Raw genomic sequence first — 12618 nt, 5'->3', positions numbered from 1 at the left:
CATAGAAAAAACCAAGGTGAATATACTGGCAGAGCCACCATGGGGCTAATATCGATATTACTGATACCTATTTGTTGAGCCTGCTTGCCTACTGTCCAGCCAAAACTATTCAGATATGTCTGCTCATATTCTCAGCAGCTCTCCAATATTTTTTTTTACTGGATGATTGGTAAAATGACCTTTAATACCAGTCCAATATACCATTTTAAGCTGAATTTCACGAATGTCTAGTGGTGTTTCACCCATTTCTACCTGCAAAGCTGTCACAGGAGAGGATCTAAACGCTCCACAACATATTCTAAGGGCTTGGTTTTGAATCACCTCTATCCTAGTTAATAATGAGGTTGATGCTGAGCCATATACTATTCTACAATAATCAATTGCTGACCTAATTAATGCACTGTATACCCTTTTAAGAGAATGTCTAGTAGCTCCCCAATCTACATTGAGCACTGTATTATGAGAGAAGGTGTGTGAATCTTCACGCAAACTTAACTCAACAGTTCATGGCTGCTGGAAAGTTAAAATAAAAGTCCTTAAGGTGCGCCACTCTTGGGAGCTACTACAGGTTTTACTTTAGTTCAAATGAAACGTTTAACTTTTTAGATTATGCATTTAGCATGGTCTTATTAAAAATGCATATATGCATCAAAAATAATTTTGTACTCCACAGAAAATGACACAACTTATTTATTTATTTAAAAGATATTAAAATAAAATACAGATAACAATTTTGTTTAGTACTTTTTGTACTTTGCAAATGTGGACCTAATTAAACTGTGTACAAAAATAAACTTGCTTATTATTTAAATTTTTGTCATTTTATTTAGTTAAAAAATATTTTTTTCGCAAACAAATACATTTTTGCAGCGCCCTGTTGTTAAGATGACAAAAAGGTTTACTATTTAAAAGTTAGATTTTTTTTCTTTTTATTTCAAATATAAACAAACTTCAACATAAATAACAGGAAGAAGAATGTAAAATATATTAAAAGTTCAATTTTTAGGCTGGTCTGCCTCAGCAATTTAACAGCGCTCATCAATGTCAAAATGATTGAGAAAGGCAAAAATTCCAAAGAAGAAGAAGAAAATGATTGAGCTGGCCAATCAAATTTATGTAATGGCGCGAATGTGCCAGTTTAACGTTGAAAGAGAGCGAGGTAAGATTTAAGTCGAGAAGCATTTATATTTGACAACTATTTTACGATAGAAGTGCTAAACGACAATCAGGAATATCCACTGATGCAAACTATTCGACTTTCGCCGTGTTGAATCGAAAATATGGTATAATTTATTCATAATTCCTAACAGAATGTGACCAGACAAACGTTTTGCATTTCGACATATTAGGCGTAGAGAAATGGGAAGGTGAAGGAAATTCTAGGTTTAATTCTAGATGGGAAATAATCATTTTTAACTATTTGCAAACAATATTTTACAATATGCACACATACTTTATTAAACAATGTTCCCCACGACTTTAATGGTTAGAGAGTCGGACTCGTAACCCAAAGGTTGAGGGTTCGAGTCTCGTACCGGCAGGGATTGTAGGTGGGGGGAGTGAATGTACAGCGCTCTCTTCCACCTTCAATACCACGACTGAGGTGCCCTTGAGCAAGGCACCAAACCCCCAACTGCTCCCCGGGTGCCGCAGCAAAAAAATGGCTGCCCACTGCTCCGGGTGTGTGTTCACGGTGTGTGTGTGTTCACTGCTGTGTGTGTGCACTTTGGATGGGTTAAATGCAGAGCACTAATTCCTAGTATGGGTCACCATACTTGGCCACATGTCACTTCACTTAAATGTTCAAGGCATGGTTACTACCTTGATTTAATTCAGTCTACATCTGTGACTCCTCAGTCAGGTAATACTTTCCCTTACTTTACCAAATGTATCTTTTTTTTAAATCTAGACAATTTAAATGCAGAGCACTAATTCCTAGTATGGGTCACCATACTTGGCCACATGTCACTTCACTTCAATGTTCAAGGCATGGTTACTTCCTTGATTTAATTCAGTCTACATCTGTGACTCCTCAGTCAGGTAATACTTTCCCTTACTTTACCAGATGTATCTTTTTTTTAAATCTAGACAATTGTTGTCGTAGGGTCAGCAATTTAAAGGATTAGTTCACTTCCAGATTAAAAATGTCCTGATAATTTACTCATCCCCATGTCATCCAAGATGTTCATGTCTTTCTGTCTTCAGTCGCAAAGAAATTAAGGTTTTTGAGGAAAACATTCCAGGATTTTTCTCCATATAATGGACTTCGATAGTGACCAACGGGTTGAACGTACAAATTGCAGTTTCAATGCAGCTTCAAAGGGCTCTACACGATCCCAGCCCACGAATAAGGGTCTTATCTAGCGAAACGATTGGTAAATTTCTAAAAAAAAATAAAAATGTATATACTTTTTAACCACAAATCCTCATCTTGCACTAGCTCTGCAATGCGCGTCCACAAATTCACACATTACGTAATCACGTTGGAAAGGTCAAGCATGGTTAGAGCATAGGGTAAAAAAAGGTAGGATAGGGTGAAAAACTCCATCTCATTTTATCCTCCAACTTCAAAATCGTCCGACATCGTTGTTTTACCTTTTTTTGTAAAGGGCATTTGACTTTCTTTGCACGTTCGCTTTGTAAACACTGGGTGGGTACTTCCGCCTATATGTCACTTGTGACCTTTCCAATGTGACTATGTGATGCGTGAAGTCGAGCTAGTGCAAGACAAGCATTTGTAGTTAAAAAGTATAAATTAATTATAAAAATGAAGTATAAAAAAAGTATACATTTTTATTATTTTTTTTATACCGTTTGTTTCACTACATAAGACCCTTATTCCTCGGCTGGGATCGTGTAGAGCCCTTTGAAGCTGCACTGAAACTGCAATTTGGACCTTCAACCTGTTGGCCACCATTGAAGTCCATTATATGGAGAAAAATCCTGGAATGTTTTCTTCAAAAACCTTAATTTCTTTGTGACTGAAGAAAGAAAGACATGAACATCTTGGATTACATGGGGGTGAGGAAATTATCAGGAAATTTTTATTCTGGAAGTGAACTAATCCTTTAATCATTTCCAGCAAATAACATTCTGATCATGGGTGGTTCTTTTATTGGCAGCTGCACCTAACATCCCCTTCCTCATACATCACCCCTGCAGATGTCTGACATGATCCACATTTTCCACCTGGGAAGTTCCCCATGGTCTCATTTTGACATGATTCACACTCATTCAGCATATTTGCACATATTTACAGTTCTAGCTCTCACTCCTTTTTCAGCAATTCTAAGATGTAGGATGCCATCATTGTTAATTTTTAAAAATTTGTATTGTATTGCATCATAGATATCATGTCATTTACATCCACAGTTTTTAGAGATAGCATCACAATGCAGCGTTTTATCATAAGGATTGAGAGAATAGATAAATATAGACCTCAAGGCAGGATGTGAGGGTTTTACTTTTTTTGTATCTGATCTCAGCTCTTGGATTTGACTGATGCCCATCATATAGCTGAGAACATGTAGGAGTTAATTGCATCTCCTTTGTTGAAATAGAGCCTGTAGATTTTGGCCTTAGGTTATGATAGACTTGAATTACATCTATCATCCTCTGATGCAACAATGTTTTTTCTTCAGTCTTTGTATTGTACATGACTCTGCTTGCTTCTTTGTAAAACAGATGAGCAAATAGAATATTTGTGGTCTACACTGAAATAACCTTACATTAATAAATATTTTTATGATTTGTTATTAATATAATGTGAATAACTTACACCAATAAAATATATGTATTTTTTTATTTTATTTTAACACACACACACACATATTTAATAAAAAAAAAATGTAGTGGTAAAAGTTGCTTAAGATAACAGCATAACAGCTCCACATTTTTACTTTTTATAGACTATCATCACATCATACATTTAAGGATTTATTTGGTCAGTATTTACTTGCATTTACATTACTTGTTTTTTATAGCAGTTGTTTTTTTAAACATGTCAAAGTCTAATGTTCCTTTCATTCATTCCTTTGCACATTATTTGAGACGGCATGATCTTTTAAAAGGCTAATTTTAAATGGCTCATTGTAAAGAAAATCAGAAACAATACGGATCAGAAACAACACTTTTCAATTCAGTCCGTTTAAACCAAACGTAGTTTTGTGTATTTTTGTGACTTCAGAGTCCCTTTCATGGAATTTTGTACCCGCTCACCAAACTTACATACTCCCAGCTCAGACATTTGTTGGGGAGAGATACAGAAGCCATTCACTTTATTAGAAGTCATTGAACCATGAGAATGATTTTGAAACTGATATTTCAATTTTAAAAAAACAACTTTTTGCTAAAAAACTTGCTAAAACCATTCTGGTCAAAATATTTGACTGAAATTAAATTAACGTTCACATTCCCACGGTTTGCTCAAGATTTTATTCTGTTGTGCAGCTGGCAGAAAAAAATGAGAGATGATATAATGCCCACAGTGCTCATTTTTTACATACCTGCCTGATCACATATAATTGTGACAACTACTTTAAAAACATAGCGTATTATGTATTTTGAAGCTGTTGTGAAGCATTATGTCTCAAGTGCTTTTGAGCAGTGGTTTTATTTACAAACCTTCTGTAAAATCGTTGTTATTAGAAAGCTAGACACTGTCTGTTTAATAATGTATACTTTACAGAGGTGTGGAGTAGCAAAGTCACATTTTAAGAATTCTGTCACTCTATTACTGCATTATATGGGTGACAGCTGCCATTAACAGGACATGCCATCACTTGTAGCCCTGAAGATCTTTTGCTCTTTGGACCTAATAATACATCTTAATGCTATTTTGTTTTCTTAATACAAGTTCATGTATAAATACATTTACAGACAAACAAAATATGGAAAAAAATTATGAATTGAATATTAACAGTCTTTCATGTACAGTGTCTTTTCCTTGTGCCTTTTAACTGGGTTCAGGCTGCACCACAGAAAAACCAACAGATCGACTATGTTTTTCATGTGATGACGCTGCAAAGCTGCAAAAAAGCCCCTAACAGCTGTGCAAAACATGCAGAGAATTTTTGATCAAACAAGTCAAGTCAAGTCACCTTTATTTGTATAGCGCTTTATACAATACTGGTTGTGTCAAAGCAGCTTTTGACCAATTGACCTTAGTCAGTTTTTGACAGGAATGAAAACGGGGCTGTGAGGAATAGAAGTACTGTGCGTTCAATGGGTTGTACTGTTGTTTAATAACATACCGATGGTTCAGCTGACGAAACATATTTCCAAAAAAAAAAATTTGTTTTAAATCAGTAGACAGAACTCCATAAAACAGTTTTGAAAGTTGTGAGAATTACATGATCTTGGACCTTTAGAGAGTGTGTGCAAAAATAAAGTAAAAACTAATATTGTTAAATATTAGTAAAATTTAAAATACAGTAACTGTTTATTTTAATATATTTTAAGATATTGTGATATATTTTAAAATCAAATTTATGGCAAAGCTGAATAAAATAATGAATTTCTTTCCAAACTTACTCTTTCCATTGTTACTTTAACAGTAACAATGTATATTGTAATTAATTTTGATAAGTCATCAGCAATGATATTTATTGGTAATTGTGTAGTGAAAGATTTGTTGACAAGACCCGTTTTGATGTCTGTATACTTTAGACCCTATAGCTGCTAAATTTCCTCTATGTCTTAACGTCTATACAGGTTTAGAAGTCATATGCCAGGTCTTAGTCAAAACTGAATGGCTATGATTCACAATCCAGAAGTCTGGAAATATTAATAGTCACCTTGAATTTAAGCCAAGAGAGCTGGCATCAAGGCTTGCCTAAAAATAGATTTCTTGTGTATTTTCTAAATCACACAGGAGCAAGTCTCAGAGGTATGTTGTACTATTAGGGCTTCTAAAACTCTAAAATCACACAAGAAAAATCAAAACAAGAAGTACTAACATGACTTTATAACCTTTCATTACTCATGTCCTTTACCAGAATGAGTCAACAAATCACTTGCAGCCAAAAGTAGCGCCACAGCAGTGATATCATTGCTCACTCAGGTGTCCTAAAAGCAGTTTTTAACCGCATTCTGCTGGCTGTGTGGTTAGAGGAAGTGGCGGATTGGCCAAGGTACTTTTTACATGAATCACAAACCATTTTTGACAGGACAGAGCACTATAAAGATCCCAGTCAGACTGAGTAGAACATCATCCGGTCAACATGGAGCTCACAGCTGTGGTATTGCTGGTGATTGCTGCACACACTTTAGCAAAACCAATTGCAACTGAAGAGAAAGACAAATTGTTATTAGCAGATGTAGGAAGAGTATTTTTTTTTTCTTAAAAAATGTTTTTAAAAGGATAAAAGATAACTGGTTTTTAATGTTCATGTTTTTAAATGTTTCATTTGTATTTTGTAGAAATATCTTCGAAGGTACTATGGCATGCCAGCTGGTCTCCAGGGAGAAGGAAAAGCATCTGATCTCATGCACCAGAAGATTCGAGAGATGCAAGCGTTTTTCAGGTTGGAAGTGACCGGAAAGCTGGACGACAACACCTTGGAGGTGATGGAAATGGCTCGCTGTGGAGTTCCAGATGTGGCTGAATATAATCACTTTCCTCGAGACCTCAAATGGAAAAACACAAATGTGACCTTCAGGTTTGTTTTTGTACATTAAAGAATTGAATACGGTAAAAAGAGGCAGTTTTGCTTTCAAAATACGTCTTTTATTCACAGGATTCTGAACTACACTCCTGACCTGAAGAAGGCGGATGTGGACAAAGCTGTTCGAAATGCTTTTAATGTCTGGAGCAAGGTGACTCCACTGAGGTTTAAGAAACTGTATGAGGGGAATGCTGATATCATGATCAGCTTTGGAGCAAAAGGTACTAGCATTTTTATTTTTCATTGAAGTGGGAATAAAATGCAGGATATTTCTTTCTGGTTCTCTTTCTGTCAATCACCATCCTTTTTTTGTATCCAAATGACAGAACATGGAGACTTCAACCCGTTTGATGGACCTGAGGGACTTCTTGCTCATGCTTATCCACCTGGAAATGGCATTGGTGGTGATACACACTTTGATGAGGATGAAACATGGACCAAAGACTTTCACGGTACAAAAAAAATTAAGATTTTGTTATATTTTTGAAAGAAGTCTCTTTTGCTCACAAAGGCTGTATTTATTAGATCAAAAATACATTAAAAACAGCAATATTGTTAAGTATTATTGCAATATAAAATAGCTGTTTCCTATTTTAATACATTTTGAAATATAATTGATTCCTGTGATGCAAAGCTGAATTTTCAGCATCATTACTCCAGTCTTCAGTGTCACATGATCCTTCAGAAATCATTCTAATGTGCTGCTTTGGTGCTGAAGCTAGAAAGGCATTTATTTGAAAATCTTTTGTAAAATTATAAATGTCTTTACTGTCATTTTTGATCAATGTAATGTGCCCTTGCTGATTATAAGTATTCACTTATAAAAAAAAAGGTGGTGTATATAAAAGGTTTGATTTCAAATCATAATAATAATCTTTACTATGTTTTTTGCAGCATTCAATCTGTTCTTGGTTGCGGCCCATGAGTTCGGTCATGCTCTCGGTATGGCCCATTCCTCTGATCCAGGGTCACTGATGTACCCGGTGTACTCCTACGGCAAGGGTTACCCTCTGTCTGAGGATGACATTAAGGGAATCCAGTCGCTCTATGGTGAGTAATATATCATTTTGATCAAAAGATCATTCCAGAAAGCTTCATAGTCCTGATTCAGCCTTTGCTTTTGGGTTAATTGCAGGTGAAAACACAGACCACAGAAAAGTCAAGCCTAAACCAGATGCTCCAAGCAAGTGTGACCCTGAACTGAGTTTTGATGCCATCACTGAACTCCGTGGAGAGACAATCATTTTCAAAGACAGGTGCAAAAATAGTTCACGGTTAATTGTTGTGATAAACCTTGTCTTGGCTGCACTACCACATTTTTTAACTGTTGCATAATGTATTATATCCTATATATAGTTCCTTTTTTTTGTTGTTGGCAGGTTTTACTGGCGACTACATCCACAAATGCCTGAGCCTGAGCAAACTCTCATTAAAAATACCTGGCCTGAATTACCAAACCAAGTAGATGCTGCCTACGAGAACCCAGAGAAAGATATTGTCATCATCTTCAGTGGTTAGTTTTGACATTTAAATCAAATTGTTAGTCATGTTATTTTATCTTTGTTTTGCAAAGATAACACATTTTATACATATATATATATATATATATATATATGTATGTGTGTGTGTGTGTGTGTGTGTGTGTGTGTGTGTGTATATTGTTTTATACTAATATAGTACTTATTCATATTTTAAATTAGCTTTTATTTTCATATTTTCTGTTTTCAGTTTAATTTTAGTTGAGTTAGTTAATAATTATGTTGTGTGTTTTTGTCATATGTTCTTTTTATGTATTTTGTTTATTTAGTTTTAGTTTTTAATACTTAAAATGAGAAGTGTTGCCTTAGAAACATTTAATTTTTATTTATAAAGTTCATTTTATTTCAAGTAATGACATTTTCTATTGTTTTAGTTTTAGTTAATGATAAAACCCTGACTTCAACTTCAACTTATTTTTTTTTCTCAGTTAGTTGCCAAGGTAACATTTCTCATTTAAAAAAACAAAACAAAACAACAAAATTACTTAAACTTTAACTAAAAATAAATTTAGAACAAAATATAAAATGAAAGACTCATTTAAAATATGAATAAATACTGTAAAGTTTGATGTTTGTTGTTAATCTGCTATTTATATTTATTTGATCTCATCTTTATTTCACTAAACGAAATGTTTGTTATTTTAGTTTTACTTAAAAATAACAGTACACCACCTACAGTTACATTTTTGAGTTAAATTATCTTGAATATTTTTATAACTGAAAAATATTACAGGTATCCGAATGTGGGCTCTCAATGGCTACAATCTGGTTGACGGCTATCCAAAATACATCCACAAGCTGGGCCTCCCGAAGACTGTCCGCAAAATAGATGCAGCAGTTAACATCCGAGACACGGGCAAGACTCTACTTTTCGTAGATGAAGAATACTGGAGGTATGTTATAATCTTGTGGGGAAAAAAACCCTCAAACTTCCAAATATTTAATTGCATTTTGAGTATTTTGAGCCTGTAAGCAAATTCAACACTCAATAAAATGCCAAAAGCTAATGTGAGCTGCATCTCACCTCCAGTTATGATGAGGAGAAAGGCACCATGGACAGTGGATACCCACGATCCTTAGAGCAAGACTTTCCTGGAATAGGAGATGAAGTGGATGCTGTTGCATATCATTATGGTATGTGTAAATTAATAATGTTGCATAACTTTCTTATTGTGTCAGTTAATGTATTTGAACAAAGCATGAATGCTTGAATGAAAATAATTGTTGTTTCTATTTTTTAACAGGATATTTGTACTTCTATCATGACCACATGCAGTTTGAATACAGTTACAGCTCTCGGAAAGTCATGCGCATCATGAGGGCCAACTCCATGCTCAACTGTTGAGCGCTTATAATGTGGCCATAAACTGTCAATCATTATCAACTGCTGTGAAAATTAGCATTCATTTTTATGAGTTCAACTACTGAGCTGGTAAATCAGTAGAAATTCTCCATTCTTTTAAAAAGTATTTATAGACCATGATTCAGGAATCATGTCTGGGATATTTTGGTAAAATTGACTTCTGTATGATTATGATTATGTATATGCATCCAGTGGGAATCGAAGAAAGTGTGTAACTGTGTTATGACCTCTTTAATACCACTGTCTAAAAAAAAAAATAAATAAACAGAAAAGTTCATATGAATATTTTGGGTGAGTTGTTAGTATGAATTAATGAATAAATACAGTGAATAAACGATAAGTAAAAGATATTAAAATGAACGTATAGAGGAATTGAATATACGATAGAGTATGCAAATAAATAAACAGACTGTACTTACAATCAGCAAAATAAAAAAAACATGTAAAGTGTGCATAATAACAATTCATCATCAGTGTAAAAAAAAAAACAGAATAAGTCTCTGCCATTACTAATAAACGTATGAAAACCATAAGTTCCTTCATGGTTCTGGGTCAAACTATGGACACATGTTTTGTTTTTATTCTCTTTTCCTAGCATCTGACCCTGTTGATGGTATCTGTGACTAGACTAAACGCTTTTGGCGGTGAGATGACAGAAAATATTCTCAAAAGCTGCTCTGAGTTACTCTCACCAGTCATGGTGTTTGGCTGCCTGCAGTGTTTATAGGGGATTTCAGTTAAAACCCACATATGTTTGCATATGTGCCTGCAAACATATCCTGTTGTGAGAGAGAGCAAATTTGGGGATTTTATAAGAAAACAGTATTTTGAGGGTCATCAAAAATGAAGATGAATTTGAGAAGAAGTTAAAATTTCCGAGTCTATATTCAGTATTTAGTGAAAGGGTGGAAATTTCAGCTAGCAAACCGGTTTGACTCATTAAAATATAATAAACCAAGCCTTTGTAACAAATAAAAAAAGGTATGGAAAAAAGGAATAAAAAGATACTATATCATCTGTCATTATGATGTGTTTGCAATAATACCACAGTATACATGGAAATTAACCCCAAACAGCTTGAAAAGGACAGAAATGCACTCACTCCAAGGCAGTTTTGGTTTAGTTCCAGTGGTTTACCAGCAGTCTACTACAAGAGGATCTGAAGATTCCAATTCCTTATGCATATTCCCAATGTGTATTTTATATGTATGTTAAATCATCCCTCAATACAAAATATGGTTTTGGCAGTTATTTACAGAGGGGGACAGTAACTAAGTACATTTACTTGAGTGTTGTACTTAAGTACACTTTTTGAGTATTGGTACTTTACTTGAGTATTATTTTTTCTGGGAACTTGTGACTTTAACTTCACTACATTTGAAAGACAAATATTGTACTTTTCACTCCACTACATTTCTATCAAGGTCCTCGAAGTAGAAAGTCGTTACTCTGTAGCAGCTTTGAAAGTCAGTGGGTGATTTTTTTCTTTTGACTTTCTTTTTTTCAGACAGTTTATCAGTAATCACTCCTGTAAGGCTACATGAAGTGATTTCCCAGCATTTTTTGAACACTGACCAATTGCAAATGTGATATTTATTTAAAACAATTCAATAATAAGAAGTTAATATTGTGGTATATATTAGACACAATATTGTCTGATTTTGCTAAATTGTGTACGTGAAAATATTACCTATAAAGCCACAGAAGAACTGTTGTGCATCTCCTAATAAAACACAATAGGTGTTGGACTTGAAGTAGCACTGCACAGACCATTCTGTGTGTGACATCAAAGTACACTCTAAAAAATACTGGGTTAAATATAACCCAGCGCTGGGTTATATTTAACCCAGCATTTTTTAGAGTGCAGGATTTCACTGTCCACTCAGTTCAAATGTGGATGAATAGCTACACACATATATATATATATATATAGATGTGTGCACACACTGTCAGAACTGTGTGAGATCACTACCATCCTGCTTTTGTGGGGGTGGGTAGGGGTGTTAAATAATTTTTTTTTGTTTTGTTTTGTGTTTTCCCCCATAGGTTTTTAACATTCTAAAAGCTCTTTATTCCAAAGATACTACAAGCTAGTCAGTGTATTCAGTAGGTGTAATGTATTCTATGTTGCTTCAAAAGTATTGCAAGTATTACGTACAACAATAAAACAGTGCATTGACATAAAAAAGGAAATTTACTTTTGGTACTTATGTACTTTTAAAAGCAAGTAATATTTGACCAGCAGTATCTGTACTTTCACTCAAGTAATGGAATTGAGCACTTTGTCCGCCTCTGGTTATTTAGGACTCAAACGTCATGTTTCTTCACAGAAGAGGATCTAAGTGGTAACTGACACATTCTGTGGTTAAGCACAGTGAGTTTTCACTTCTGGTTTAAGTGAAATTTGTAATTGCACTATTTTTGTTGAAAATATCTTACCAATTCACTGAAACATGCACAGTAATGGAAATTACAACATAAGATATATTTATATTATTTCATATCACATACAATACTTTTATTCAGCAAGGACCCATTGATTAGATCAACAGTAAAGGCATTTATAATGTAACAAATAAATGCTGTTCCTTTGATCTTTATATTCATCAAAGAATCCTGAATTTTTTTTTATCATGGTTTCCACAAAAATATTAAGCAGCACAACTGTTTTTAACATTGTTGATAAGAAATGTGTTAGAGCAGCAAATCAGCATATTAGAATCGTTTCTGAAGGATCATTTGATAGTGAAGACTGGGTTAACAGATGCTAAAAAGTCAGATTTTCCATGACAGGGATGGGGAAAAAAAGGAAAATGTAAAATATTATTTAGATATTAGCAATAATTCACAGTATGAATGTTTTTAATGTATTTGTGATTAAATAAATGCAGTTTTGATAAGCATCAGATACTTTTTTCAAAAACATTAAGTATAATTTAATTTAATTTAATTTAATTTAATTTAATTTAATTTTATTTTATTTTATTTTATTTTATTTTATTTTGTTTTTCTTATGGAGACTTTTATTTTGAACTCTCTTACTTCCCTTTTG

At 33.9% G+C, this 12618-nt stretch overlaps 1 protein-coding gene across 1 annotated transcript; it reads left to right on the top strand.

Annotated features, from left to right (window-relative positions):
- The first annotated feature begins 6219 nt into the window (after positions 1-6219).
- On the top strand, positions 6220-9836 carry mmp13b (matrix metallopeptidase 13b). Its single transcript, XM_016479501.1, has 10 exons — positions 6220-6317; positions 6421-6659; positions 6738-6886; positions 6992-7117; positions 7560-7715; positions 7801-7921; positions 8045-8178; positions 8937-9096; positions 9234-9337; positions 9448-9836. Exons 1-10 carry the CDS (start codon positions 6222-6224, stop codon positions 9546-9548), a joined length of 1386 nt encoding a protein of 461 aa, XP_016334987.1. The 5' UTR covers positions 6220-6221; the 3' UTR covers positions 9549-9836.
- Positions 9837-12618: the final 2782 nt, after the last annotated feature.

The sequence above is a fragment of the Sinocyclocheilus anshuiensis genome, unplaced genomic scaffold, assembly GCF_001515605.1.
Source record: "Sinocyclocheilus anshuiensis isolate Anshui unplaced genomic scaffold, SAMN03320099.WGS_v1.1 scaffold1170, whole genome shotgun sequence".
NCBI classification, from domain to species: domain Eukaryota; kingdom Metazoa; phylum Chordata; class Actinopteri; order Cypriniformes; family Cyprinidae; genus Sinocyclocheilus; species Sinocyclocheilus anshuiensis.
Note: the sequence above shows the minus strand (reverse complement) of the source record. Positions and strands in the feature narration are given on the sequence as shown.